This window comes from Sinocyclocheilus grahami, unplaced genomic scaffold (assembly GCF_001515645.1).
Source record: "Sinocyclocheilus grahami isolate Dianchi unplaced genomic scaffold, SAMN03320097.WGS_v1.1 scaffold1.1, whole genome shotgun sequence".
Lineage (NCBI taxonomy): Eukaryota > Metazoa > Chordata > Actinopteri > Cypriniformes > Cyprinidae > Sinocyclocheilus > Sinocyclocheilus grahami.
Window position 1 is genome coordinate 163,244 of NW_015505180.1, and position 12,437 is coordinate 175,680.

The following is a 12,437-nucleotide window of genomic DNA, read 5'->3' on the forward strand; positions in this document are numbered from 1 at the left end:
CCCCCACACCTTGATGCTCATGACAAGAATAGCATGTATAGTTATCTTTATTGAAGTGATTTAGGTTTAAATCGCCGTCATGCATGAATGAATGATATTTTTGCAATTTAACACATAATAATCCACGATGATCACATTACACAAAACTGAAATTGCACGTCAAAATAACACATTGTCAATATTTTTTGAGACCCCCCAAAATTTCACAAATCACGTTTTCAGGGGAGCCCATGTCTTATTAAGGGGAGCTGAGCTCCCCCTAGCTCCCCCGTAGTTCGCACCCTGTTTGTGAGTGTAAAAAAAGAGTCAGATCTGTAGTAATGCCTGCATGTTGCCCTCTAACTCAAAGCTATTGTATATAACAGTAAACACACTTGTAATGAGTAATTTGAGTCCTCACCCCATATACATGTTTGGCTCCTGCCTTGGCAGCAAACATGGAGAGGATTCCGGTTCCGCTGCCCACATCTAGAACTATCTTATCCTTAAAGATGTGTTTATTGTGGTACATGGAGTTCCTATAGGTCAGTGTCCTCACCTCATCCTTTAGCATTTCCTATTGAGAGAGGAAAAAAACTACTTTTAGTCAGACTGATGCAATTAGTTTTAAAATTGACCCTAAAATATTTGATCAGTAGAGTATGGCTGTACATATTTTACTGGTGCAGGTTTGAGAATTTGAGTCCATGACTTTTATTCCTCGTTTCCTCACCTTTTCTTTTTGACTGGGCTGTGGAGGACAATATATAGGGCACAAAGCGTAATGTCTCCAGGATTCTTTTTATAGAGACAGGTCTCCATTTAGCCTGCTGGGATTAACTGATGCACATCTTTCCAACCCCCCCAAACCCCCCTCCCTCCCTCCACTCTAATTCTCTCTCCTTTTCTTTCTCCCTTTCTCCATCTTGTTATCTTACTCTCATCCTTCTTTTTCCTGTTATCAAGAACTGTGTCAACAGTTTGACCCTCATGCTCTAAATATGCCGGTATCAAAGGTGTTCTCTCAGTTCTTCTTGAATGAGGTTAGAAGGTGTTTTTTTAAGTTCTTACAATCGGCTGCATGTGATAAAAGTTCTATAGCAGAAACAATTTTCTGATATTTTTCTACCTTAAAGCAACAGAGAGGAACAATATAAAAACACACTTTCATCTTAGGTTAGACTAGCATACTTCACTATGCTTGATGGACTCCAGTTACCTCATGAATACCAAAGTGGGCATAGGAGTCAAAGTAGTAGTCCCGTGATGTCATCTCTTCCGGGTTGAGTAGCTTGGCCATCTTGCCTCGGCCCGGACAGGCAGAAAGCGCGGAGACATGCGGCGTGTGTGGAGGATGAGGAACATGATGAACGGACGTCACTGGCTTTGGTAGCGGAGATGGTTGTAAGGACTTGGATGAGGGAGCACTGGAAATATGCTGCTGCTGCTGGCGCTGCTGGTCAAGACAATAGTATAATAATAGGCTCACTGTCATACATCACCACTTACTGGACGCATTTGCCAGACAGTTTTATCTAAAATAACTCTTACTCCGACTTTAATCAGTTTGTGCACTCTTTGGGAATCAAACCCATGACCTTGGTGTTGTTGCACTGAGGGATTTTTTTCTGCAAATGTTTTTTAAGTTAGATTTTTTTCAAGGTATCATTCAATGTGATATGTAGATAGATGGATGGATGGATGGATGGATGGATAGATAGATAGATAGATAGATAGATAGATAGATAGATAGATAGATAGATTCGGATTTGTACATAGATTTTTTTATATGAAATAAATAAATAAACATGCCAAAAAAGCAATTAAAAATAGACAGTGTTCTAAAAAATATGTGTGAAAAACAGTTAATGAAGCAGATGGACAAAAGGTACCTTTTTCTGCAAATGTTTTTTTTCAAGATAGATAGATAGATAGATAGATGGATAGAACAAAGGTCAAAAGCAATTGAGAAGAAAAATTAGACAATTTTGTAAAAACTGAAAACAATTAACAAAGCAGATGGAATGGGGGCACTTTTATGTCTTGTGATTTTTCTTCACCTTGCTATTCAGGGCTTGTGTTATTTAGTGACCTAATAACAAACGTCAACATTAAAATCAGGTATGCAAAGGTGAATATGCTAATTAGCTGGGGAGGGGGGCAAAATACTGCAGCACCAAGGACAGCGCTCAGCCGTCTCGCGATGACCCAATAGACTACATAAAAGAGCAATGACTGCTCAATTCAGCAAGCACACGACTTGATCGTCTTATTTTATCGTTTAGGTACAAAATTATAGGATAATTTGTTGCCTTTGAGGTTTCATCTGATGTCTGACTGCCTAATCTTTACGCAACCTAAATATTAATATAAACCTCTCTATTTAGCGTTCGGTGTGGTCTGTGGGATCGATTTCAGGACGTTATTCCGTGAATTGGACTATTCTGCTCTGCTCGGATCGCGGTGGTTATTAGTCTGCATAGTCCTACACATCACCGGGCACTGATTTGTATGACCTCCAAACCAGCGCGTCATTTTACGCAATCATGCACTTAAACACACACAAGCGACTAGAATGAATCTCAAGCGATTTAGAAGTAGATATACGAATGTTCGGACGAGCATTGATGTATTATAAATGACTTAAGGAATCTTTGACTTACCTCCGAGCTCTCCGCCTCCGCCATCTTTCTCCGCAGGAGCAGGCACCGCGATGAGTGCCTCAGTCCCATACGAGCCAACGGGATCCGGATTAACTCGATAAGGGCAAGTGTTGTCACTAAATGTACTAGAAAAGTTTTAAAACGTAATTCAATAAGCAATACTAGGTTTGCGCTTTAAAACGGCCCATTTGTTAATTCGCACAGCTGTTTTTAATAAACAATAAATGCCTAAATAGAAACTAATATTGAAATTGTCATGATGACTTAGTGGATAGTCCCTCAATTCCATGATTCTGATTCCTACTGAAAGCCAATCGTGTAAAAGTTCTTCCACAGTTTCTAAGCGCCGCTTGGAGACCAGTTGAGCCCCGACGCGTCAGCCTCCACATCACCTGCCGCTGCGCATCGCCGCGCTACATGGAGTCTGACAGATCAGAATGCATCTTTTATTTCAGTTTAACATGTTAATCCATTATTTCTCAGTTCATAACATGTCGTCGGATCCTAGTTGGCCAATTCGTCGCGTTGCGGTCAGTCAAGTGCGTCTGGATCACGCTGAAAGTTGGAGTTGAAAGACTGTGCTGACTGAACTCGAGCGCAGCGAGTGCAGAATGGAGCGATATCAGTAGCTGAATTAGTGCCTCCCACACAAGTATCGCACCTCCACTTTCTCTAAATAAAGGACACAAGGCCGATTACGTTTTAGTCCATTTCAAGGCTGAACCTTTTCAGACAAGCATGTATAATTTTTCATTTACAGACGCTTTTATTCAAAGTGATTGCACTGCAATCAAAGTATAGGCTACATCTTATCCGTTCATTCCCTGGGAATCGAACCCATGACCTCGGAGTTTCTAACGCCATTTACGTCCTGTCTGGACTTTTAGGCTAAATATTTCACAAAAATACGTATAGTGAAATAGCAGGTTGATAGTTTTAAGATTTTAAGAATTTCCTTGCCTGAATTTCCTTTCAGCAAAATTTCAACTTAAAAACTTGTATAAAATGTTTATGAAATGTATATTGCATTACTTACAGTATGTTGGGTATGCCAGAGACTCCAGATATAAAACATAACTAAATGCAACGAACTTTTAAGACTTTAGAATGCTAATATTGACACTTGATCAACAACATTTTTAACATTTTATTTTCAATGTTCTTATTTGAATCTGCAACAAAAAAAAAAAAGACTGCAGCACACAAGACCGACCCCATAAATATATATAAAAACATTTTACTAAATCTTTTTTCTTTGCATTTATTTATGGTTAGCACAGAAGAAACTTTACCAGCAGCTGTTGCCTGTGCCGATCTAAGCCCACAGTGGAGCGAGTTCACATGTGTCTGTATACAAAGAGAGGTGAGGGATTCTAGATTTGGAGTCGAACGGCTCCATGTTTTTACATGCCACCCACTCATCTGCTTCTGTAATCCCTGGAGCTAATGTGGGAGGAAGTCCTGGCCAGAACATATACTCTTTCTCTTCCTGTCACACACACAAACATACACTTTTACATACTTAATGAGTTTAAAGATCAATATCCTCTCCAAATATCCAAAAAAAATAATAAAAAAAAAAAAATTTTCAGCACTGAAAATGTCAACACAGTAAACAAACTCGATCAGTGCTGATTTCAGAACACTCACAGTAATGGAGCTCATGGTGTGATCTACTAGACCGAAATAAAGGTACGGTCTATTGTATCTTGCTGAGAGGACTTCCAACACATGGGCTGCTCATGTATAACACTGAAGGACGGATGCCCACGCATGCTGAGTAATACCACACACGCACACAGCACCACAACACCATACACTGTCAATCACACACACACACACACACACACACATTCATGCACGCTTAAAACACATACAGGAGAAAATGTGGGCAGCAAACAGCAAAACACTAATTATTTTTTTAATTTCCAGAAACCCGTTTCTGGCATTGAGACTGTTTGCGTCAAGTAAGTATCCATTAATCGCACATATTTTTTTCTTTCAGTTGTGTTATCTTGCTCATAAAGGAATAGTTCACACCCCAACCCCCCCCCCCCCAAAAAAAATCAGGGCATCCAAGATGTAGATGAGTTTGTTTCTTCATCTGAACATACTTGGAGAAATTTAGCACTACATCACTTCCTCACCAATGGATCCTCTGCAGTGAATGGGTGCCGTCAGAATGAGAGTCCAATAAACTGATAGAAACACCACAATAATCCACAACTAATGCAAATAATCCACAAACTGCTTGTTTGTACTAAACAAGTCCATCATTAAGACATTTGTCCTCTGCATAATATTGCTTTCTGTAGTGAAAAAGTCATCTCTTATGAATCAATGAGGACAACAGTCATCCCGACTGTTTCACTGGTGGAAGCATTATTATGGATTACTGACTGGTATTTATTTTGGCCAGAAGCGAAGTTAAAATGCCTAAATGATGGAGGTATTTCTTACAAATCTGCAGCTTTTCGCTTCACAAATCATTATTTGATGGACTGGAGTCGTGTGGATTACTTGTAGATTGTTGTGATGTGTTTATCAACTGTTTGAACTCTCATTCTGACGGCAACCATTCACTGCGATGCAAAATTTCTCCAAATCTGTTCTGATGGAGAAATAATCTACATCTTGGATGGCCTGAGGATGTGTGCATTTTCAGCAAATGTTTATTTTTGGGTGAACTACTCCTTTAAGAAATGACCAAACAGAAACAGTTTGCTTTTTGGTTGAATGTCTTTATCTGTGTGTAGAAGTGGTCTTGAAACAGAAGGATCGTCCTCGGCCTTGCAGTCGGTCTGCTAAATGAAAGCCTTTTCTGAAACTTCATGGAGGAAGTGTGTGCAGTTACATTTATGGTCTGTGAGTCAGTAGGTTTCTTTTGTCCTTTTCTTGGTCCTTTTCACTATCCCTGAAGGCCGTTTTCATGTGTCCATTCACACATATACACACAAACCATGAAGGTGCCATTTAATAGCTTAGAACTGAGGACGACATGAGGACACAACAATGAAATAACAGGCGAGCGGCAGACAAAACCAGACAGAACCAGACGGGAATCACAATGAGACAAATTCAAAAGGACAAACATCAGTTCAATAGGCTGAGCTCCTTTTCAAAGTTCTCTGGCATCTGCTGCATTGTTAATGTCATCCTTTCTTGCCATCTTCCCGATGTTTGTATGTTTGTTGTCCCTCATGTCACCGCTTGTACCTGGATTTCCAGCTGATTTGACTCAGATTTGATTCCCAGAATGAAAACTTTGCAGTCTATTGTCGATCAACAGATGAAATCTGGAAAGATCTGGAAAAAACATATAGAAGATGCAGAACTCTAATCTCAAATTCAATGCGCTTTTGTTTGTGTTCATTTCCATTAGGAGCCCTAACAGAGCCAGAATACAGATTAGCAATGACATTTCGCACTTTAAATGGTTTCTTCGCTCTCTCAGTAGACTCTTTCCATTAATTCAGACATGATGGATAACATTTTCCTCTCTAATGCTGTTTCAGATGGAAAACTGTGTCACAGACAGGTGACTGCGGCTTATATCCGCTGCCTATGGCTGCCTATGTTCTCCTAATGGGGTTTTGACTTTATTAGGTTACCAGGATTGAGGTTTGAAAGAGAAGGGCACACAGAGGAACTTCTGTGCACAAAAGGGCAGAGAGAACAACTGAGGCTGGTGTTTGAGATCAAATGGAGAGTCAACAGAAAGTCAAGCTGCGTGCATTGAGAAACTGTCAGGATTATTTCCATAATGTGAAAGATTCTGTGAATGTGAATTATTGAAGTCCATTGGGAATCATATTTTACATTGTCCCTGCCTTGTCCTTGCTTTCATCTTGGGGACATTGACAGATGTAGGTACTTTATATAATTAAAAGTACCTTTATGACAAATCTGTACTTTCTCAAAACTAGCATAATGAAAATAATGTTATAAACATAAAAAAATAACACATATGCAACATTAAAAAAGATGTAAATTATTACTAAAATAAGAAACATGTTTGCAACAAATGTTTGCATAGGGAATGCCCATTTCCCCATGAATTATAATATGATTTTGACTCATATAATATGACATGGTTAAAATATAATATGAATAAAATATAATAATAAATATAAGATATCAAATATAATATACATTTTCTCCATTTTATATGGTAATCCCTATTTTAATTAATTACTAATAATTCATACTACAATTTATTTTGCTTGTTCCACAGCTAGCCATATTTTAGCCATGTTCAAATTTTTCACAATGAAAATGTATCTATATTTATTTATGCTGATTGCATTTTGAAAATATGAATTTATTATTCAACAAATTCACATTCACATGAATTTTACAAATTCAACCCCAGGAGAGAAAAGAACAGATTTTCTTTTTTCAGAGAATGGGACAAAGCAACTTACTTAAAAGCACTACTAACAGTTATTAGTCCACGAGCAGCCTTTGAAGATGAACAGCTTGCTGTATTTAATCTCATGAAATGAAGGGGCGGGCTGTAGTTGCATTTCCTCCTCACATCCTGCGCTGACCCTCCGATACCCCCGCCGACTAGACACACGCCTCCGGAGCAACAAGCCTCACTGGGGAAAACGAGCTTTATCTGCTGTTAAGGTAAGTGTAAACACGCTATGTTTTCTCTTTGTGCGATGGAAAGGGACATTGGTGTTTGTCCCAAACGCGACATAAGAGCAGGTGGTTCTAGAAAAAATAAAGTGTGCATCACACCATGCAGTTTTATTTTGTTTACGTTCATGAGTGCGGAAAGTGTCGCAGGATCAACGCAACTGAGAAACCTGGATGCGTTTTGCGGTAAACTATAAGGCCAAAGTCCGGGGGAGGAAAGAAAGAAACGGCTGCATAACACGTCGTCTTTTTTTTCTCGGGACAACCACCATTGCTTTCGTTGTAGCCTATGTAGTGTGTTGAAGAAGGAAGGGGGATAATAATGTGAACTGAAATAATTAAAATGCTCAGAAGAGTCATTTCTCACGCTATTCACATCGCTCAGAAATGAAAAGCATCCGTGGCTTTTGTTGTTGTTGTTTGTTTTATCTTTTTGAGTCAACGTGTCACTCTCCTGCGAGGAAACCACAGCAAACTCCCCTGAACACACACTGTAAAAAATAAGTGTAATTTTAACTGTAACATTTTGTAAAAATGCTATGGAAAAAAACTGGTGGCTTTTAATGATGAGACCTTTTTTGTAATCAGGCTCTCAAAAAGTATATAACAATTTGGATATAGATTTATCGGCCAACATATCGGTTATCGGCTTTCAAAAATAAAGAATAATCGGTTATCGGTATCGGCCAAAATTTTCATATCGGTGCATCCCTAATTTTAATAGCAGTGTGCATTGTTGAATTTACTGGTTTACATTCAAATTTTCTTGTTCGTAAATTACAGTTTTATACTGTAAAATGTGTTTACAGTTTTACTGTATTTTTTACACAATTATTCTGGCAACCACAGCTGCCAAAATTATTTTGTAAAAACTACGAAATTGTTTTTACAGTGCAGAGAGGTAACACAGCGAAAGTGAAACGCCGTATAAATAGACAAAAGTAAGCCTTTCAGCTTCCTTTAACCTTAAAAATACCTCATGCTATCTGTAAAAATGTTACTAATTTGAACAAAAAATAACCTAAGAAATGCTACAGTAAAAATCTGTTACCTTACAGTAGAAAAAAAAGTTTAATGGGACAATATAGTTTTACGGTTAAGAAACTGTTTCAATTCTTTATTGGTAGAAAACTTTACAGTGAAAGTCCATTTTATATTCAAGAAGACAGTACTCTGCTGCGAAAAACAAAACATAAACAAACAAAACACATCTAAACCATCCCACGAATGGTTTGGTAGTCTTGTGTTGAAACCTCTTTTACAACCAGTCAGAGACCAGCAAACCAGCTTTTTCCCCCCCAGCAGTGTGTACTTTTACAGTGAGATATTGTTACAAGTCCCTGCATGACACATTACATTTGATGATATACAGTATGTAATTGTATGTTCCTTTAATAACACCTGTATTATTGTGCTAACAGTATATTTTATGGTATATTATACTATTACAGCTTTTTCTAAAGAAAAAAAAACATCCATTGTTTTGGTTTACAGTTTAATATTTTATTAAATGTTTTAATAATGCAACATTTCTTTTGAAGTAAATCAATATGTGGTTTAATAATACAGCTTTTTTTTTTTTTTTTAAGTAAATCGGTATTAGGAGTAAATAAGAAGATCAAGCTTCCGTAAAATTCTTGAAACATTTCTTTGAATACTTGTGGTAACCCATAACGACACAAAGCCTGCATGTGTCCCAAATCCCAACCAACGCCATCGGTCTGTCAACAGAGTGGACAAGAGGATAGTTTGTCTTTATCAGGCAGACCTTCACAGTGAGGTGAATAATAAATGCAAATGCAATGAATAAAACATTATTTTGTACTAAATCCTAATTTCAAATTCAAAGTTCTGCATTTGGAGTCAATCACCATGATAACTAATATGTATTCACTGCTTAAAACAGGTAGATAACCCTTTAGAAAAAGCACTCTAAGTGATTACTACTGACACACGTCGAGGGCTTTCGCCATACATTTATAACACGTGATCAGCAAATCAATATGTCCCCACAGTTATTCTGAACAGCTTCTTTATGCCTCAGTATCCAAAAGAAATCAATAGGTCTTACAGTGAAAATCCAGACTATAAAATCCATTATAGCAGAGATTTTTTTTATATATAAACCAAAGTCTGCAGTCTAATTTTGTGTTTTGGAGCAGAACGTGTCATCTTTCTAATCTGAAGCTACATTTGTTGTTCTCAAGGTTTTTAAAACCAGCAGTGTGGGTTGGAGTGTGTGTAGTTTTGTTGTGTTTTCAACCATTACAAGCCAAACACCCTCATTTTATCGGCCATACATGGCGGCTGTTTTGACATGCACCGCCTCCACACTAGGCCCTGAGATGTGAGCGTGTCGTCTGTCTGTGGCAGAAACCCATGGGCCACAGCTGTTAATTAACATGTCATGGAAAAGAACAGTGTTTGACTGCCATCTTTCCAAAAGCCTGTTTACGCTCCTGCCCACCTCCTCTTCTTTGTCCTTTTCCCATTTTGCCTCGTAAATACGCAAAGAGTGAACAACCACCACTTCATGAGAACTTCTTTTCTGTAGCACTTCTTTTTTCTCTCTTTTCACCAACAGAAGAGATGGGCAGCTTGTATAAGGATGAGCAGGACGACTGGATCACAGTGTGTCTCAAGTACCTCCTCTTCGTTTTCAACTTCCTGTTCTGGGTGAGTCTTAGATGCAAAAATTAAAAATTGCTGAAAATTTACTCACCCTCAGGCCATCCAAGATGTAGATGAGTTTGTTTTTTCATCGGAACAGATTTGGAGAAATTTAGCATTACGTCATTTGCTCACCAATGGATCCTCTGCAGTGAATGGGTGCCGTCAGAATGAGAGATCAAACAGCTGATCAAAACATCACAAGTAATCCACACGACTCCAGTCCATTAGTTAACAGCTTGTGAAGTGAAAATCCATTTTTAAAGTATTTTAACTTCAAATGAATCCTCTATCCATAAAAGTTGTTTCGTCTGAATAAAGGGAGAAATATGCACAGATCAAGCACCGTTTACAAGTGAAAACAGTCCAAAACAGTTCTAAACAAATATTTTGATGTGAGAGGACAACAGGGGATTGACTTCTTCACTTTTTCATTATTTCGGATTATGGAATTGTATTCTGAAGCAACGGTTTAAAGATAAACGGTTGATTTTAAGCTGTTGTTTCACTTTGTCGTGCAAGAAACGATGTTTGGAGAATATTTCCATATTCTGTTTTAGGCAGAATTCTTATGAAATATCAGATGCAGTGAGAGACAAAAGACAAAGGGTGGGAAGAAAAAGTGTGTATGTGAATGAAATACCGTGACATTCATACCTTTTTTAAATCTGAGTCTTTTCCAATCATCTCCTTTCTCTTGTTCTCTTCCCACCCACCTGTGTATTAGCTCAACAAGTACAGTGCCCTCTAGAGTTGAATGTGTTTTCTAAGTTGTTCTGAGTGGAGAAAGACAAACCTGCTGTCTGAGAAAAAGCATTTCTCAATATGAAACATTATTTAATTGAATTCATCTTTGTAATTACATCTCTACTGCAGTTTCAGTCAGATGGATTTCCGTAAATCCTAGACCAAAAAAGAAGAGAAATCCAGGAAATGATTCAGAAACCACACCTTCAACCAGAATGCATAACCCTGTGCATTAATCCACTTATTTAAACGGATAGTCCACCCAAGTCTGTATGACTGACTTTCTTCTGTGGAACACAAATAGAGAAATTCAGAATATTGTACTGTATTGTACTTTTTTAAATGCTGTTAAGTTAAAAAGGACAAAGAAGCACCATAAAATATCATAAAATTGGTCCATATGTATTTCAGTCTATATCTCACACACAGTCCTCATTCACTTTCATTATATTCACCTTTTGTGCTGCATGGAAAAAAAAGAGTCATTGAAGTTTGAATTGACATGGGTGAGTAAGTAATGACTCATTTTCTTTTTTGAGTTATTCTATTCCTTTAAAGCTTAACATCTGAAATATATTCAGTATATACTCTAGTGATTCATTCAATACAGAGTTTTTGTAAAGAAATTTCCTCCTCAAACTCCAAGTCCTCACTGTGTGTGGTATGCAAGCAGCTCAGGGAGCATTAAAGAGACAATGGGTCTCTGGGATAGCTGCTGTTTGAGTTTGGCAGTGGAGAGTATCATGGAAAGAGCTGGAAGTGTTGAAGGGAGGAGCCTTGTTGGATTTTCCTCAGTTTCCGAATTGGATAGGTCTGAGAAACAGATAAATAAGTGTGTGTATGCATAGAGATGAATGAAGTCTTTACTTTGCACAGCACCACACAGGTAGATAATTAACCTGTGCTGAAATCTCAGGGTGAATTAATGATTATTTGAGTTGGTTAAATAATGACAAGCCTGTCAAACTATGAAATAACTGTTTATCATTTGAAACGTCTAGGTTACTTGTGTAACCCTCGTCCAGGCCCCCAGCGACCGAACTAGTGGGACTAGGGAGACCACCGATGTACCCGCATTGGGGCAGCGAAGTGGAACACAGGGACCCAACCCGGCTCCCAATTCGTCAGTCACTGACGTAACGTAGAACGTGACTGACTGAATGGGAACAGGAGTTTCAGTTTGATATCTAGAATTAACTCCAGTTACCTTCTCATCATTGTTTGTCCTCGCTATCTATCCAACCCTACAGTTTTTATGTCTTTGTTAATTTAATATCTTTAAATTGAAGACTTTTAAAGATCTTTTTGCTGTTGTTATTGCTTATCAATCACATTTTCATTTCCCCCTCAGTTCCACTTTCCACATTGTTAAAAAACAGTCAAAACTACTCATTTTAAAATGTGTATATCTATATATGTATTTTCAGATTCAATTGAAATGTGTTGAAAATGTACTCACACTCAGGCCATCCAAGATGTAGATGAATTTTTTTATTCATTTAAACAGATTTGGAGAAATTTAGCATTACATAACTTGCTCACCAATGGATCATCTGCAGTGAATGGTTGCCGTCAGAATGAGAGTTTGTTAAAAAACAGTCAAAACTAGTCATTTTAAATGTGAATATATATTTTTAAATAAAATGTTAATTTAAATTAATGTAAAAAAAATAAATAATAATAAATAAATAAATAAATAAATATATATATATATATATATATATATATACATTT

The 12,437-nt window shown here is 37.6% G+C and overlaps 2 protein-coding genes across 3 annotated transcripts in view; one reads left to right on the forward strand and one right to left on the reverse strand.

Annotated features, from left to right (window-relative positions):
• The window catches only part of LOC107589816 (protein arginine N-methyltransferase 8-B-like), a 7,220-nt gene extending 3,991 nt beyond the window's left edge, over positions 1–3,229 (reverse strand). The window contains exons 1-3 of the mRNA XM_016278393.1: positions 2,643–3,229; positions 1,199–1,435; positions 401–556 (exon numbers count right to left, since the gene is read on the reverse strand). Coding sequence (XP_016133879.1) covers positions 401–556; positions 1,199–1,435; positions 2,643–2,711 — 462 coding nt within the window. The 5' untranslated portion in view covers positions 2,712–3,229. The remainder of the gene's footprint in view (positions 1–400; positions 557–1,198; positions 1,436–2,642) is intronic.
• Positions 3,230–7,174: 3,945 nt separating this feature from the next.
• The window catches only part of LOC107593980 (tetraspanin-11-like), a 17,530-nt gene continuing 12,267 nt past the window's right edge, over positions 7,175–12,437 (forward strand). For both annotated transcript variants that reach the window (XM_016283939.1, XM_016284011.1), the window contains exons 1-2: positions 7,175–7,274; positions 9,871–9,962. In XM_016283939.1, coding sequence (XP_016139425.1) covers positions 9,876–9,962 — 87 coding nt within the window. In that variant the 5' untranslated portion in view covers positions 7,175–7,274; positions 9,871–9,875. The remainder of the gene's footprint in view (positions 7,275–9,870; positions 9,963–12,437) is intronic.